This window comes from Mirounga leonina, unplaced genomic scaffold (assembly GCF_011800145.1).
Source record: "Mirounga leonina isolate KUSES-001 unplaced genomic scaffold, KU_Mleo_1.0 Mir_173, whole genome shotgun sequence".
NCBI classification, from domain to species: Eukaryota; Metazoa; Chordata; class Mammalia; order Carnivora; family Phocidae; genus Mirounga; species Mirounga leonina.
Genome location: NW_023270447.1, coordinates 80,653,456 through 80,669,513, shown reverse-complemented (window position 1 = coordinate 80,669,513; position 16,058 = coordinate 80,653,456). Strand labels below are relative to the sequence as shown.

General features: G+C 56.4%; 1 protein-coding gene across 1 annotated transcript in view; it reads right to left on the bottom strand.

Moving 5' to 3' along the window:
* The window catches only part of ALDH4A1 (aldehyde dehydrogenase 4 family member A1), a 28,735-nt gene extending 13,528 nt beyond the window's left edge, over positions 1-15,207 (bottom strand). Inside the window, exons 1-3 of the mRNA XM_035019651.1 lie at positions 15,073-15,207; positions 5,778-5,871; positions 5,107-5,199 (exon numbers count right to left, since the gene is read on the bottom strand). Of these exons, the coding sequence (XP_034875542.1) occupies positions 5,107-5,199; positions 5,778-5,871; positions 15,073-15,134 (249 nt within the window). The 5' untranslated portion in view covers positions 15,135-15,207. The remainder of the gene's footprint in view (positions 1-5,106; positions 5,200-5,777; positions 5,872-15,072) is intronic.
* Between the last annotated feature and the right edge of the window lie 851 nt (positions 15,208-16,058).

The following is a 16,058-nucleotide window of genomic DNA, read 5'->3' as shown; positions in this document are numbered from 1 at the left end:
GCCAGGACAGGTGGGGACGTGGCCAGGCTCAGAGCTCGCCTTCCAGACAAGAGTCCTCAGCACACTCGCCCTCTCCCCTCCAATCCCCACATCCATCTGTCTGACCAAGGGTTACGGAGCACCTGCTGTTCGGTGAGTAAGACCACTCCTGCTCTGGAAGGTTCACGGTCCCGGAGAAAAGCATGGATCGCAGTCTTTGAGGGAAAGTGTGGACTTTGTGGTCAGACACGGCTTCACATCCCAGCCCCGCCCCCTACTAGCTGGGGGCCGGAGGGAAGTAAGCTCCCCTTTCCAAGTCCCCCCCTGTGGGAAATGGGGACGCCCTGCCTCACAGCACGCGGACAAGGCCCAAGTGGGCTCACAGGGGAACATGCTGCCAGAGCCCGTGTGGCACGCGGCCATGGCTCAGGCCTGGGCGCTGTCCCCCCACGAGGCCCCCAATGATGCACTGCAGTTGAGACCCGCTCAGGATTTCCGCTGTCCCGAGTGCCTGGGGGACAGACCAACCGCTTCTCCAGCCCCCGGCTCAGGACCCACACAGACTCATGGGAAAGGGAAGACCCTCCACAAACATTTGCAAAAAGAACCCGGCAGCGCCAGATGCCAGCGTGAGCTTTAATAAAGCGGGGAGAAACTTCACGTCTTTCGAGCACACTTGTTGGTACTCTTGCCACCTAGTAGTCTGCCAACGGGCTGTGTGGGGCTTTCCTGTGGAACGTGGCAGCCACTAGCCACACGTGCCCGCTGACATGTCAACCCCGTTCCTCAGCTGCACCGGCACAGTCCATGTGCTGGATGACCGCGCGTGGCCCGTGGCTGCCATAGTGGGACAGCGTGTGGATACTGATCAGCATAACTGCAGAAAGTTCTACTGGGCAGTGCTGGTCTAGGGTTCAGGAGAAAGTGGCCCTCTCCCCCCTCATTTCAACTCCCAGCAGAGTCACCCGTATCCTGTCCACACCTGAGACTGGCCTGTGATGCTCAGGGGCTGAGGCGGCACCCCGGGGCCAGGCCCTTCGACTCAGCCCCCGTGGACCGCAGCTCCCCCATGCCTGCAGCCACGTGCTGGCCACTGCCTCCCACGCCTGGGCTCCCCCAGTTACCACGTGACCAAGTCAGAGAGGCATCGCGGGCCATGAGAACGGGAAGTGCCTGCCCAGAGGGTGACCAGAACCCTAGCTGGCAGCTGGGACAGCGCTGAGGGGCCGAGTGAACTGAGTGATCATAGGCTGTGCTCCCAGGACTGCGGGTGTCAGGCCCTCTGGTCGCTGATCCAGTAGTGGGGGCTCCAGGACACTCCCTGTGGGCAACTCCTTCCCAGGGCATCCTCAGAACCCTCGGAGCTGGGGGTTGAGGGTCCTCACCCTTACCCTGCATGCACCTGCTCAGGGTTCCATCTGGACAGAGCCTGAATGTGCCTCCCCCATCTGCAAAAGGGCCAACCCTTTACTCTCCCCCAAATTACAGATCTAGGAGTTTGCTAGTCCAGCCAAAGTGTAGGTCAGTTCCTGGCTCAATGACCCTGAGCACGTGGCTTCTTAGGCTAATGTCATCACGGGGCTTAGCCCACTGTTAACCCCTAAACCCCCTTCTGGAGAAATCCATCAGGAATCACGGAAGATGCTGTGTGAACTCCTCAGGACCTTCCTTGCCTGTGGGCAGGACTCAGTTATGGGCTGGGCAGTGCGGCCATCTGGCGAGTGAGGGACACCACAGAAAACCCACCCTACACCTGCAGGAGAAAGCCTCCTGCCATCACGGTCAATGGCTTCCAGAGGCTTGAAACACAGATGGGTCTGCCCCTCGTGCTTTTCTGGATGAACCAGCTGCAGGCTCTGAGGGAAACAGGACTGTTTCTGTCACAGCTGACGTCTGCTCAGCGGCGTGCATGCGGGCACCGAGTACTTGGCACGGATCAATCCGTTCACCCCGACAACAACCCTATGCACCACGACTGCTACCCCCATTTTACAAACGAGAAGACTGAGGCACAGGGAGGTCAGCCAGCGGGCAAGAAGGGGAACCTTTTACACACAGGGGCCTCCGTAATGGAGACTCGGGTGGCCTGCAGCTGGGCCTCAGGAAGACTCAAGGAGCCCAGCCTAAAAACTGAGGCTTCTCTCGTCCTCTCTCCTCCTCTGTGAGGCGGCGCCCTGCACCTTTCAAGAGACCCACTGTGGTCGTGTGTCTCAGAGGTGGAAGGTATCCTCCCCGTAGCTTCGAGATGTCTGTTGCCAGTTCTAAGTTCTAGGGCCGTAAATCCAACCAGCCCAGCTGCGGTCAGGTGCCCACTTCGGGGCCAAGGAGTGGAGGCCCACAGTTTCGAAGGCGGCCACCACCCACCACCATGGAGGCAGGTGGGGAGCTCACAGATGTGGGCAGACCCTCCAGAGAGGTGCGCTGCGCTTCCCCACCTGGGGCTGCCATTCCCCGGGCTTTGTTCCGGCTCTTTCACGGCCCCCTGCATCGCGGCTCCTCGCCTGGCTCTCTCCCCACCTTCCCGCCCAACTCCCCAGCCACCCAGGAGTCCCATACCCCCACGGGTCTAAGTCTGGACTCATAGGTGCTGCCAAGCCCTCACCTCTTCACTCTGCTGTCCTGAAATTAGAAAGCATTCTCTTGTAACGAGCAACAGGGCTCTTCTGCAAAGTCTGGCCCTCCTTAACCCCCCCCTCCAGTGACTCCCCAGAACTCATGGAATAGGTTCCCTAAGCACAGGTGGTAAGAACCTCAGGAAGTCACGTCCGCCCACCCCTCTGCCCTGAATCCTCCACCCCACTGGCTTCCTCTCTGCTGTGCAGCTCACTGAGCCTCTTCCCAGCTCGAGACTCAGCCCGAGGACCGAGCAGCCCTCTGCCTGGCAGCGAACCCCCCCCCCACCCTCATCCTCGGGCTTTGACTCAGAGGTCACCCCTCCATGGAGCCCTCCAACCACCCTACCTGATGTGGCCCCTGCGTCCCCCGCACAGTGCCCGTGCCTTCCCCTGTCCCTCACCCGCTGGAACTCCAGTTTCTTTCTTTGTTGACCCAGGACCACCTGCTCTCCAGCAGAGCACCTCCAAGAGGGCAGAGCCCGCCGTCCGCCCTGGGCCTGGGCCCGAGAGGCGTGGCTGGCTGGCCGCGTTTTATTATCCTGACTTACACATGCCCTGCTAGAAAGAAGAGCTGGCGTCTCTTCGAGCTTCAAACAGGTTTCTGGGTGATGCTGCCACAGAGGAAAGCACCTGGCTCACACACCATGGCTTTCATTTTGCAACTGGTTGCTGGATACAAAGCTAGAAGCTGCACGTAAATGCATCTGCACGGGGTCTCAAAACGTGCGTGTGTGCGCGCACACACACGCACACACTTTTCTCTTCCCACAGCTGAGGTGGGTATTTGCTTTAAGCCTTCCTGGGCTACAAGTGTCGTGGCCACGCCGGGGACAAGAAGGGCTGGGGTGAGTCCTCTGCCTGGGGCTCAGGCTCCCTGACGGGCCAGCTGCGAATGTCCACTCAGCCACGAGTCCTGGTCAAGATCCCCAACTCTCACAAAAGCAGGTCCCTCCCACCCTCGAACTGACGGGGGCGGGGGGGCACAGGAGCAGGTGACAACCTCTTAACTGGCACAGACCACCGGCCTCTGGCTCACTGTCCCGGGTCCAGCAAAAGCCCGGCCAAGGGGAAAGCGCGGGCGGGGTGCCCGAGGGACACGCAGGCCGGCCACTGCCCAGCTGGGGCCAGAGAGGCAAGAGCCGTGAGTGCACAGAGCTGGCGTCATGCGCTAGGGGTGGTGGGGACCACTGCCCCCACCCCCGAGCTGCCCACGGACGTGTTCCAGCCACACGGTGCCTTGTGGCCGTGCCAGCCTGGTGCGGCCGCGTCACCCCACCTTCCAGACGAGCCAGACGTTTGAATGTGTAGGGGAAATCTCCCCCTCGTTAGGTTTGGAAACAAAGCTGCCGGTGTCCGTTCGTACCCTGAACTCCAGAGGGAAAAGCTCCCCCAGCAGCAGACACGGACCTGCAGGGTGACCCCCGGCATCCCCAGGCGTTGGGCTTTGCGGATGTCCTTGGCCTGCATGCGGTGACAGTGCACAAAAGGTGCCCTCTGTGCATGAGCCGAGACTCCTGTGTGGACGCTGCTCATCACATCATTGCGTCCTTCTGACACCCTCGGGAGACGTTTCTCTCTGGGGCCGCTATGGGGAAGGGCTGTGCTTCTCCCATCATGCAGCTGGAATTTATTTCCAGAACACTCTGACTAGTGTAAGTAATATGTTCGCTTCCCTGCGGTCACCAGGAGGCATGAAGGCAAGTCTGGGCTGTCTCCAGCACGTAGGGCTCCACGGTTCTCATCCCGGGACCAGGAGGCCACAGCAAGACGATCCTACTGCACTGTATGAGTTAATATGCTGTTTCCAAATCCTTCCTAGAAAATCCACTGAATCAAAATCAATGGGATGTGGTTCTGGAGAACCAGGATTAATCATCCCTAGTCCAGATCTAACTGTGCCATCCTGGGCGGGCCATTTAATATCTCTGAGCCTGTCCCTTGATCTGTAAAATGGGCAGCGAACTCCCCGCTCTTCCTCCCTCAAAGAGGAGTGGCAAGGACCGAAAGAGGAGCCCATGCAGACGGCACAGGGCCTCTCAGATGTATCTGCGGATGGAGCATGGCTCCAGCTGGAGGGCTTCTAGGAGGAGGCCCGGCCACGTCCTAGGTGCTCACCTCAGATGAGCTTATCTTCCACTAGAGCAGCCGTTCCAAAATAGAGGCCAGGGCTTTGGAGACTGTCCTCTCTTTGGAAGGATTATCTTTAATTCTGACATTCTGTCCTTTCTTCCCACCCTCTAGGTGGCCAGTGGGTCCATTTTCTAAAGAAAAGGCAAAGCTGTGGCAGTCCCTGTTTTAATTCCCTCCTGGCAGGCGTGAAGTCGGCATCTTTTATGATGGTACCCCTAAGACTACTTCTGGAAGTTTTATATTGGCGCACAGAATTCAAAAGCAGGGAACAGACTATAAACCCCTTTGGAGGCAGAGACCCGTGTGACAAGCTGATCTGTTGCCTGAGAGATGGACCCCAGGTTCGGGGAGAAACCGAGCCCCGCCGGCCCACTGGACTCACCGACACCTGGTACTGCACGTCTGACGTCCACACCTCTTCGTCCCCCACCACACATGGAACGGCTTCCGTCCGGCCCTTTAGGTCCTTCAAGGCCTACGGAGGGGACAACAGGGTGGATGGGTACTTCCTCCCGCCTCTCTGCTCCCCCTAAAACCCCGGTGCGGGGCCTGCAAACACAGATGCCCAGGCGGGAACAGAAATACGAAGGGGCCGGGCTCTGAGGTCAGAGAGCATCTGCTCTGCCCAGGGGGCAGCAGGACTCAGCCCCTGTCCGCTGTCACTTCCTGTCTTGACAGAAGGGGAGGCCAGGGTTGCCAGGTCCTCCCATCGTAGACAGAAAACTGTATCTGAAATGTATGTGACATCTCACAATTTTTAAAATACTGGCAATTAACAGGACAATGTTTTTAAGCAGAAAACGTCTGTGGGTTTACAACCCCCGACCTGGACGGAGCCCCAGAGTGGCCCGGCTTGCCCCCCTGCTGCCCCCAGCCTCTCCGTCCTCCAGACACACGCCTGTCCCAGACCCGGTTTCCTTCCAAGGCTGGGGGCAGGCGCAACAGGGGGTGATGGCTGTAGGCACGGAGAGGCATCCGGGGGGGTGGAGGGCTGCTGAAGGCTGTCCTCGCTCCGTGCCCTACCCCCACTGGGTGCCCCCACCGGCCCATTACCTTCTGCAGCGCATCTCGCTCGGGGCTGCCCTGCGTGAATGCTAAGACCGGCTCATTGACCACCTTCAGGGAGGCCGTGTGCTTCCACCACAGCCTGGGGTACAAGGGCAGGGAAGAGAGGCAGACAGGTCAGTGGTGGCCGCAACCAGATCCGGCCCCTCTATCTCCACCAGGGTGGGGAGGGGGTGGGGGGGGGTGTTCTGTGTTGGCCCAGAATCCTGAAATCCAGAGCAAGTATAGAACTGGGGGGCAAGAACTGGCCCTGGGGTCCAAAATCCAAGTTCCAGGCCCAGACCTGACACTGTGCATCCTCGGGCATGTGACCTGCCTCCGCTGGGCCAGTCTCTACATCTACTAAGTGAGAACCACCATACAAACCCACAGGGCCATTTTAAGTTTAAATTCAATCAATGCAAAACCACTTCTAAGCGTTTTGTACATGGAGAGGGTGACTCTCCCTTTCCTTCCCCACAATGCAGCCCTTATCCCAAGGGCCCTGAGTTACTGCTTTCTCTGGGCTGAAAGGGCAACCTGTTCCAGAATTCAGTCTCATCAGAATGGGACCCAGCTGGGATTCCCTTGGCACCAAGAGCTGAGCTCCGGGTGGGCAAGAACATCCAGGATATGGGCCAGGACCTTGGAGGAGTGCCCTGAGCTCAGCTCGCAGCCACGGGGAGGGCGGCTTTCAGCGTTCAGGGTCCGATTCCAGGGTCCTGAGTTTCAAGAACTCCTCGTCCCAGAGACCTTGCTCAGTCTTGAACCTATGACCTCACTGACTGGTGACCACTGGTGACCACCGACCCTAACATGTCTGAGGATGGCGAGGTGGGGGGACAGGTGGGTAAGAGCCAAGACTTGAGATCATTCATTCCTGAACTGGGGCCCCAGCTGGGGGGGTCCTCCAGGCCTCAGTGTCACTTGGGCTGTGAGCGTTGGGGGTCCTTTTTATTCTTTGTCCCTGGGCATGGGTCTGGAGGCTCACGGACCAAAGGCCTGGAGGAAGGACATGAAACCAGGGGCCATGAGGACTGGTCCTTCATTCATTCTACAAGGTTCCTGGGCACCCTCTATGCCTGACACTGCTCTAAACACTGGAGACAGCAGTGACCATGGCAGCAAGGCCTCGGATGCATGGGCTGCAGGATTTCCTTCTCCTTCCGGTGCCCGTGGTTCTGGGTCAGGCCACTTGGAAGAATGAAGAGGTAGACCAGCGTGGTAGGCAGCAAAGCAAAGTTAATTGAGTGATAGCAAAGTGATAGTACAAAGCTCCCGAGGAGGGAGGGGACTGAGAGGGTTGCCACCAGTTTCTAAGTCTAGGGGTGTTTATGGGCTTGTGCGTGGGCTGTTTTACTGTGATCAATCCTCCCTGAGCCTATCATCCAATCGGTTTTTGGTCATCTACCTATCACAGTGGGAAAGGATGGAGGACTCCCTCTAGGGTGGTGCAAAATCCTTTTAAGGGTGGGGCGCCTTGTTCCTACCTGCCTTTCTTCCAACTGTACTTCATCACAAGCAGCTCACCTCCAATGGGGACCATGGGCAAGAAACAGGTGAGGACAGAGGGGATGTGAGAACGAGTTAGGGGAAGGGTAGGGCTGCTCAAGCCTAGGTGATCAGGGAGGGCCTCTCAGGGGAGGCGTCCTCTGAACGCCATCTGGGATCTCAGAAGGACTGGAAAGAACATTCCGGGCACAGAGGAGAGCAAGTACAAAGGCCCAGAGCAGGAAGCGTGACAGGAAGCGCTGAAAGGGGCCCGGGCAGTCCAGGAGGGAGGAGGGCAGGGCCTGGTTGCCCAAGATTTTGCCTAACGGCTCTAAGTGAGCTGGGCCTTCTCCCTCCTCCCCCACCCCACCCCCCAGGCAGCACCCACCCCACGCTAGGAGGCAGGTCACATTCCTCAGGCCCCGCCCTTCCCCTAACCAAGGGCAGAAACGTGGGGTGAGGCCAGCCTCCCACCAGCCCTTCCCTTGGGTTACTCTGAAGAGCCTCCCTTGGGTTACTCTCAAGAGCCGAGGAGACAGTCACACAAAGCTACAGGTACATCCCATAAATTCAAGTCTACACTGACCCCCCACACACACCTATAGTGGGGGAGGAACAGAGAGGCTGGAAAACTCCAGCCGCCACAAGCCTCCACACGTCAGGAAAACGGGGGTGGCGTGTGCCCTCAGGGCCCTCTGGAAGGTTCCAGCAGCAGCACCCCACCACCAATCAATCAGCTATAGCCAGGAGGGTGCCGCTGAGGAGGAGTGTGGGCTGGGAGCCTGGAGGTGCGTGCCCCAACCCCAGCCTGGACCCCGGCTCGAAGGGCGTGCAGAAAGCCCAGCTCCAGAAGCAGACATCTGTGGGACCGAAACCCCCACGCTCTCCGAGAGACATCAGCCCATTATTAGAAACTCGGCAGGTCTCAGATTCCCCACCTGAAAAATGGGGGCGGTACTGTGTGCCCTGCAGGGGCACTGTGAGGTTAAAAGTGCTTGCCCTTCCTCACCCCTCCTGCTCTGTACTTCTAAGAAAATTGTCTTCGGGGCGCCTGGGTGGCTCAGTTGGTTAAGCGACTGCCTTCGGCTCAGGTCATGATCCTGGAGTCCCGGGATCGAGTCCCGCATCGGGCTCCCTGCTCGGCAGGGAGTCTGCTTCTCTCTCTGACCCTCCTCCCTCTCATGCTCTCTGTCTCTCATTCTCTCTCTCAAATAAATAAATAAAATCTTAAAAAAAAAAATGATTTAAAAAAAAAGAAAATTGTCTTTGTAGATTGTCTCATATATGTGTATATATATGTACACGTATATATGCAAACACACATGCAGAATGTTACCGCACCAGGCCAGGTGTTCAGCGGCAAAATGGTTCTCAGACACCCCCAAGGTCACAACAATCAGGGGCTAGCCTGGACACTCAACAGATAGTGCTGGAATAAACTTAGCACCACATTCCACCCAGCTTAAAATGCAGTAGCTACCAGCCCTCCTGAACCTGTTCCCTCCCAGGCAGTGTCAGAAGCAGAAATCCTGCAGGCCTCTCTCTACCCTTCCCAGGGCAGAGGCCCACTGTGACCACAGGATCACATTCCCCCCTGGCTTCCCCTCTGCCTGGAAAGTCTCCAAGCCCCGGCCCAGCTGCCCATCAGTCCAAATGTGGGGAACAGAATTCAAAGATCAGCCTCAGTCAAAACTGGAGCCAAAAATAATCCAAGGACACTTGACAAAACCAATCCCCGCCACCCCCCCACCCCCCCCACCCGCCTTTTATTTTGGCTCATGGGCCATTCGGGATTAACATGAGCACTCTTCCCTTGGCTCTGGGGAAGGCAGAGAAGAATCACTCACAGAACCTGGAGCCTCTGTGAGGATCTGCGAGGCCCTTCCAGGCAGGACTGCATTCCTCACTCATCAGCAGCAATCTCAAGGGCACAGAGACAACTCAGATACGGGCAATGAAACCTGCCTACTCAGGGGCTTCTCCTCTCTTCTACAACAAAAAATTGGAATCCTTACTGAGGCCTCCAGGCTCATTTCCCATCATCCCTCCACACTGCCCACTTCGTCTGCCGCCATCCAGCCACCTGGGTCTTTCTGGAGCCCTCTGTGCTGGGGACGCTACCCTCCAGCGCCTGGACGGGCCATATCGGGTCATCTCAGAGCCCACGCTCTGGTCACAGCACCACCAACAGTGCTCTGGCTGTCCGTGGCTCCAGCCAGGCCATCAGCCACCCCCCGTCGCCCCCCATCCCGCCACTCCCCATGGACACCCGCCTGGCGCACGGGATTTTGGAGAAATACCTTTTAAAACAAAGAATATACTGATAAACCTTTTATCAGACTCATCAAGAAAAAAAAAGAGGGGGGGGGGCAGGAGAGAAAAACAATGAACACCCAAAGTGTTGTGGAAACAGCACCAGGCCCCCTAGTGCCTGGGGTCAGGGGTGACCAAGGCCAAGGAGAGGAGGAGAAAGGAAACTACCCTTGCTTCACTGAGCTTCCACACTTTCCCAGCTGTTATTTGGGACCTGATAAGGCCAATCCTCCTTATCCCTGAGATAAGGGGCGGTGAGCGGTGAGCAGAGAGAAAGTGCAGGGGGGGCCAGGGCAGGTCCAGAAGGGTGGGGCATCAGGCCCAGGCTGAGCTGTTTCCACTTTATTGCCCTCGAAACATCAAGGAATATTTATTAAGCACTTACAACATGCCTGGCACTGCGCGAAGTGATTATCTCCCGAATCCAGCTACGAATGCATGAGGAAGGGGCCAGGATTACTACTGTTATGATTATTATTACAGATGAGAAAACTACTTCTGAGACCCGGTGCTCACGCATGGCTCCGGGGCACCACTCCCCACAGGGCAGCACAGAAACCCAGGGCTTCCTCACTCAGGAGCCTCCCACAAGGGCAGAAGCACCTGTCACCTGTCAGAGACCCCTGAGCAACAGGGCTGAGGGGACAGGCTCGTCCTCCTCTCGGCCCAGCTAGGGCCTCCTCCTTCCCAGCATTTCCCAGCTCACGAAAGAGGTGGGCAGCGGCTTGCTGTCCATGGGCACTGACAGCTCGTGCCAGGAAAGGAAAGGTGGGGGCGGGGTAAGAAACTGCAAAGATGGGGCGCCTGGGTGGCTCGGTTGGTTAAGCGGCTGCCTTTGGCTCAGGTCATGATCCTGGAGTCCCGGGATCGAGTCCTGCATTGGGCTCCCTGCTCGGCAGGGAGTCTGTTTCTCCCTCTGACCCTCCCCCCTCTCTCTCATTCTCTCTCTCTCAAATAAATGGATAGAGTCTTAAAAAAAAAAAAAAAAAGAAACTGCCAAGATGGGCGGGTGTCTGCCCCCTCCCCTGGGGTGAGCAGGCTCAACCCCAACACCAAGGGTTTTGCCTCGGCGTCACTAATGAGGATAACGGGAAAGCACCAAGGGCATCCGAGCTCCACACCTGCCTCCATCCTTGAGCTGCTGGGACCCTCTTGTCTGAATATGCCTGATCCAGGGCGATCACTCGGGACAGCCCATGGCTGGGGGAAGGGATCAAAATAATACTTAAAGCAACATCGTCCGGGCGCCTGGGTGGCTCAGTCGGTCAAGCATCTGCCCTTGGCTCGGGTCATGACCTCAGGGTCCTGGGATCGAGCCCTGAGTCGGGCTCTCTGCTCAGCTCTGCTTCTCCCTCTCCCTCTGCCGCTCCCCCTGCTTGTGCTCTCCCTCTCTCTCTCTGTCAAGTAAATGAGTAAAATTAAAAAAAAAAAAAAAAAGCAACACTGTCCAGGTGCAGATACTCTTCAAAGTGGTTTTGTGTATGAACGTATTTCCTCTCCAAGGCGATCCCTATGAGGCGGCTACTACTGTCCCTACCACGTGGGAACACAGGCAGCACAGGGAGGTGGAATAACCTGCCCAGGGCCACAGAGCTGCTAAGAAGTGGAGCCAGAATCCACCCCAGGCTGTCCTCTGGGCCATTCCAACAGCAAGGGTGCGGCCCCTACTATGTGCTGGGCCAGGGGCTGGGTACCAGAAGCAGGCGCTCGGGGTACGCCAGTGACAACTGCAGCCCAAGTGGGGGTTCTAACAACCTCTGAAGCCAGTATTAGGATCACCGTAGATTCTAGTTATTCCGTCACTCAGTTACATAATGGGTACCTGTCACATCGTCTCTAATCGTTCTGCTACGTGGCTGATGGGATTCTCCCCATTATACAGACAGGACACTAAAGGGCCAGAGGAGAGCCACCTTGCCAAGGCCACAAAGGGCTGGGTGAGTGTGGGTTCACCAACGTGGCAGGGGAGACTATTCCAGGAAAGAGGCACTGCATGAGTATGTCCAGGGAGCAATGGGATGTGCCAGCCCCCTGCCCAGCCCATTGCAGGGGCAGGCAGGCTGGGACAAGCATTGGGGAGTTCTGAAATGCTGAAAATTAAGCAGGCAGGTGGGGTGCGAGGAGTCCAAAGTGACCCTGGATTCTTGCAGGGAACAGGACAGTAGCCAATTCCAGCCTGCCCACTCTGTGATGGTGGGGGGAACCCTGGCACCCAGCAGGGTCTGGTACAAAAGCAAGTAATAGAGAAAAATTCACATTCAGTATAAGCCTACTATGTGCCTGGGCTAGTTCTTTTACTTATTAAATTTATATATAAATATAAATATGTATCTTGCCTCTTTCCAACAAGAATTTGCAGAGACGTAACTGAAGACAGCCCTGATAAAGTCAATGAAATAGAGAAAAAAGCTGGAAGTCAGGGCCAAAGGAGACAGGAGGCAGTCAACTGGGGCCTGGTGTTTATTGGCTTAAAGCCTTAGACACATCTTCCTTAATTTCCAAGGGCCTTAGTTGTTTAATTCGTGAAATGGGAATAGTAACGCCTATAAAACTCTCATAGGCTGCTGAGGAGCTCAGTAAAATAATCCACTTAATTAACTGAAGTGAGGACAGTGGTTACCTCTGTGTGGTGAGATTCCAGGCCATTTTTGGATTCTTTTTTGCTTTATCTATACTTTTTTACAATTAAAGAAATTGCATTAAAGAAAATGCACGGGGGTGCCTGGGCCTGCGTGACTCAGTCCCTTAAGCGTCCAACTCTTGATCTCAGCTCAGGTCATGATCTCAGGGTTGTGAGATGAGCCCCGTGTTGGGCATGGAGCCTGCTTGGGATTCTCTCTCTCCCTCTGCCCTTCCCCCTACTCATGCACATGCTTGCTTATGTGTGCTCACACGCGCGCGCTCTCTCTCTCTCTCAAATAAATAAATTAATCTTTAAAAAAAAAGAAAATGCACAATCAAAAGTATTTTTAGGGGCACCTGGGTGGCTCAGGTTTAAGTATCCAACTCTTGATTTCAGCTCAGGTCATGATCTCAGGGTTGTAAGGTGGAGCCTGCTTAAGATTCTCCCTGGGACGCCTGGGTGGCTCAGTCGGTTAAGCCCTTCTCGGCTCAGGTCTTGACCCCAGGGTCCCGGGATCGAGCCCCGCATCAGGCTCCTTGCTCAGCAGGAAGCCTGCTTCTCCCTCTGCCTGCCACTCCCCCTGCTTGTGCATTCACTCTCGCACACATGGACTCTCTATTTCTGGCAAATAAATAAATAAAATCTTAAAAAAAAAAAAAAAAAGATTCTCCCTCTCCCTCTGCACCTCCCCCCACCCCTTTAAATAAATAAATAAATAAATAAATAAATAAATAAAAGTAAATTTGGGGAGAAAAAAAGTTATTTTTAAAAATTGGTTGAGATCCCCGGCACTCCACGCAAAAAGGGAAACACTATGAACATTACCCACACCAGGTCCTCAAAAGAGGTGGTTTTCCTCAGCACTAGTTTTACAAACAGGACACTGAGAGATACTATTAAACATGTTCTAAAACTGTTTCTCCACAAATGGCCCCAGGTGCATCCTAAATATTAGTTGAATAAATTAAAAAGTGGCCAAACATAAGACCTGTTTTTCTAGAGCAGGGGCTATCAGCTAGGAGCAATTCTGGCCCCGGGGACAGTCAGCAGTGCCTGACATTTTTATTTTGTCCCAACTGCGGGGTGCTCACGGGCGTCTCATGGGCAGAAGCCAGGAAAGCTGTGAAACATTCTCCAAGGCACAGGACAGCCCCCACAATGCAGATTACCCAGCTCAAAATGTTCATAGTGCCAAGGTTGAGAAACCCTGTCTAGGGCGCTGGGCCAGCTGCTCCATCGAAAGAGGTAACGTGAGCCTTCAGATCGGGTTGCAAAACGCTTCAGCTCCACTCCGGAGGCTCTGTAATTAAGAGCACGAAGCTGGAGTCTGACTGCTATGTTCACTCTCCATTGGCCTTAACTGGCAGATAAGTTTCCCATCTGTAAAAATGGGAATAATACAGTGCTTATCAGCACAGTGCCAGGTCCGCGGTTCTTGATCGCTTGATGTTATTGCTATCATAAGTTTTTTTTTTTTAAGAATATGGATTGCTTTCTACCAGGTATTAGAGGTTTTTATGGCTAAGGCCTCCCCCCCAACATTAAACTGAAAACTCTCTGGAAGGCCCCATCCACGTGGGAAGTCCCCTGGGTACCCTCTCTTCCAGGGTTTAGCACAACATCGCACACAATAGGCGCTCAGTAAATACATGAATCTATGGGCTTCCTCCCCCTATGGTGGTGGTGGGGGGGGGGGTTGTCCCGAGTGCAGGGAGAAGTTTGCCAAAGAGACTGCGCTGAAGGTGTGGCAAGTGTGGCCCCCAACCTTGGTTTGGGAGAGAAGTCCTTCTCCCCCATGTGTTCTTCCTGTCCTTCCTTGCCTTTACCTATCAAGCCCCCACCCACAAAGGACACCCAGCAGTGTTGAAAGTGACCCATGCCCAGGGCACCCTCCCCCCCCACCCCCACCATCCCTTGGGAAACTGATTAACTTAGAAAAGGCACAGCTCAGCATGGGAGACAGAGCTGGTCACAGTCCTAGTGGTCAGGCAAACAAAACTCAAAACTGGGGGCGGGGGCTGCCCTGCCCTGAAAGGCCCATAGAAACACCCGTCCATCAGACTGAGCCCTCTGGGACAGGATCTGTGTCCCACCTACCCACCCCCCCACCCCACCATCTAGCCCAGAGGAGTTCTATTAACATGTGTCACTGAGTGGGCAAGGGTGAAGGAACCCAACTCCACCACACAGGTGTTTGCAGGGCAGATCCACCCGGAAACTACACCTTGGTTTCTTCACCTGTAATTTGGAAAATCGGCAGAGTTTAAATGAGAGTGATAAACGATGATCTGACTAATAATAACTGGGCACCAAGTGCCAGGCACTGTTCAATGCACTTCGCATGCAGTGTCTCTCCCTTAGCCATCACAGTGAGGCATGCACCAAGTGCCTAGCCCAGCGTCTGGCACATTATAAGCACTCCCTAAGTATTACTCTCCCACCTACCAAAAGGAAGGGTCCCTTTGCTGCCCAGTACTTAATTTGGAAAAGGGAGAAGAGGAAAGAGGAGTCCCGGTAGAAAGGAGACAGGAGACTCAGGGAATCCCAGAGGCGAGTCCTGAACGTGAGACCCAGGGTGGGGAGCTGAGAAGCGCTGTGCGAAAAATCGAGATGCATTCTGTCGGTGGGTTCCCATTAGGAGGAAAACGAGCGCGAAGGAGGTGACTTTCCGAGCGTGGGATCCGGGAGGGGTCCCCCTCGCGGAAGGAAAGAGACGGGGGGGGGGGGTCGCAGCGGGAGGACGGCCTGGGTGAGGGGCAGACGGCTAGAGGAAGGGACCCCCGGCGGGGGGAACCCTCGGGATCGCGGCGGGGATCTGGCAGGGAGAAGCCCCCGGGCACCCCCCTCCCGCCCGCCGCGGGCCCGGGGCGCACTCACCCGGGTTCCCTCCAGGGGCGGGCCAGCAGGGCACCGCGGAGCGCTGGTCGGAGTAGCAGCATCCCCAGCTCGCGGCGGAACTGTTCGCCGACGGTGAGCCCCCGGGGTTGTTCACAGACCTTGAGCCTGGGGCGCGACCAGAAGGCGGAGCCCCGCCCGGAGCGCACCACCTCGGCGGGCGGGGGGAATGGGTCACACGCCGTCCTCCGTGTCGGGCTCACCCGAAATGACCCCGTATTTCCTCCTGTTAATACGATAACTCTGATTTCGAGGGAACTTCAGAGGCAAGTATGCGACACAGGACAAGGCAGCCCCAAAGAGAAGCTTTGACATTTACACGTTTCCCCCTCGCCTGTTATGGTATGCCCAGCCGCCCTCCGGGGGGCGGGGAGAGGGGGCGTGAGCCTCCTCGACCAATCAGAATGACACACCGAAGATTGTGGGCCAATCGGATGGGCGGTCTTGGGGCAGCCTCCTTGGGCCGGCGAGGGGCGGAAAGAGCCAATGAGAGAGCCGGAATGGGACACGTGGGAGGAGCCGCGGGAGGACCGCTGGTCGGAGCGCGGGGCGTCGCGAGGATCCCGGCCTGATCAGTCGGTCTGCCCTTGGCCGGGTGGCCATCCCCGCAGCCAGCCCCGTGCCTCCACCTGGGGGGCTGCAGCCCCTGGGATGAGCCTACCGACCCTGCCTCCAGCCTCCCCCTGGTCGGCACCCAGCCACCCCGCACCTTGGGGCCTGGCGCTTAGATAAATCGGCCGGCTTCCTGGCGGACTAGAATCAGTGAGAGATAAAACCCAGCCGGTCCGGGCGCCTGGGTGGCTCAGTTGGTTAAGCGACTGCCTTCGGCTCAGGTCATGATACTGGAGTCCCAGGATCGAGTCCCGCATCGGGCTCCCTGCTCGGCAGGGGGTCTGCTTCTCCCTCTGACCCTCCCCCCCTCATGCTCTCGCTCTCATTCTCTCTCTCTCTCTCTCTCAGATAAATAA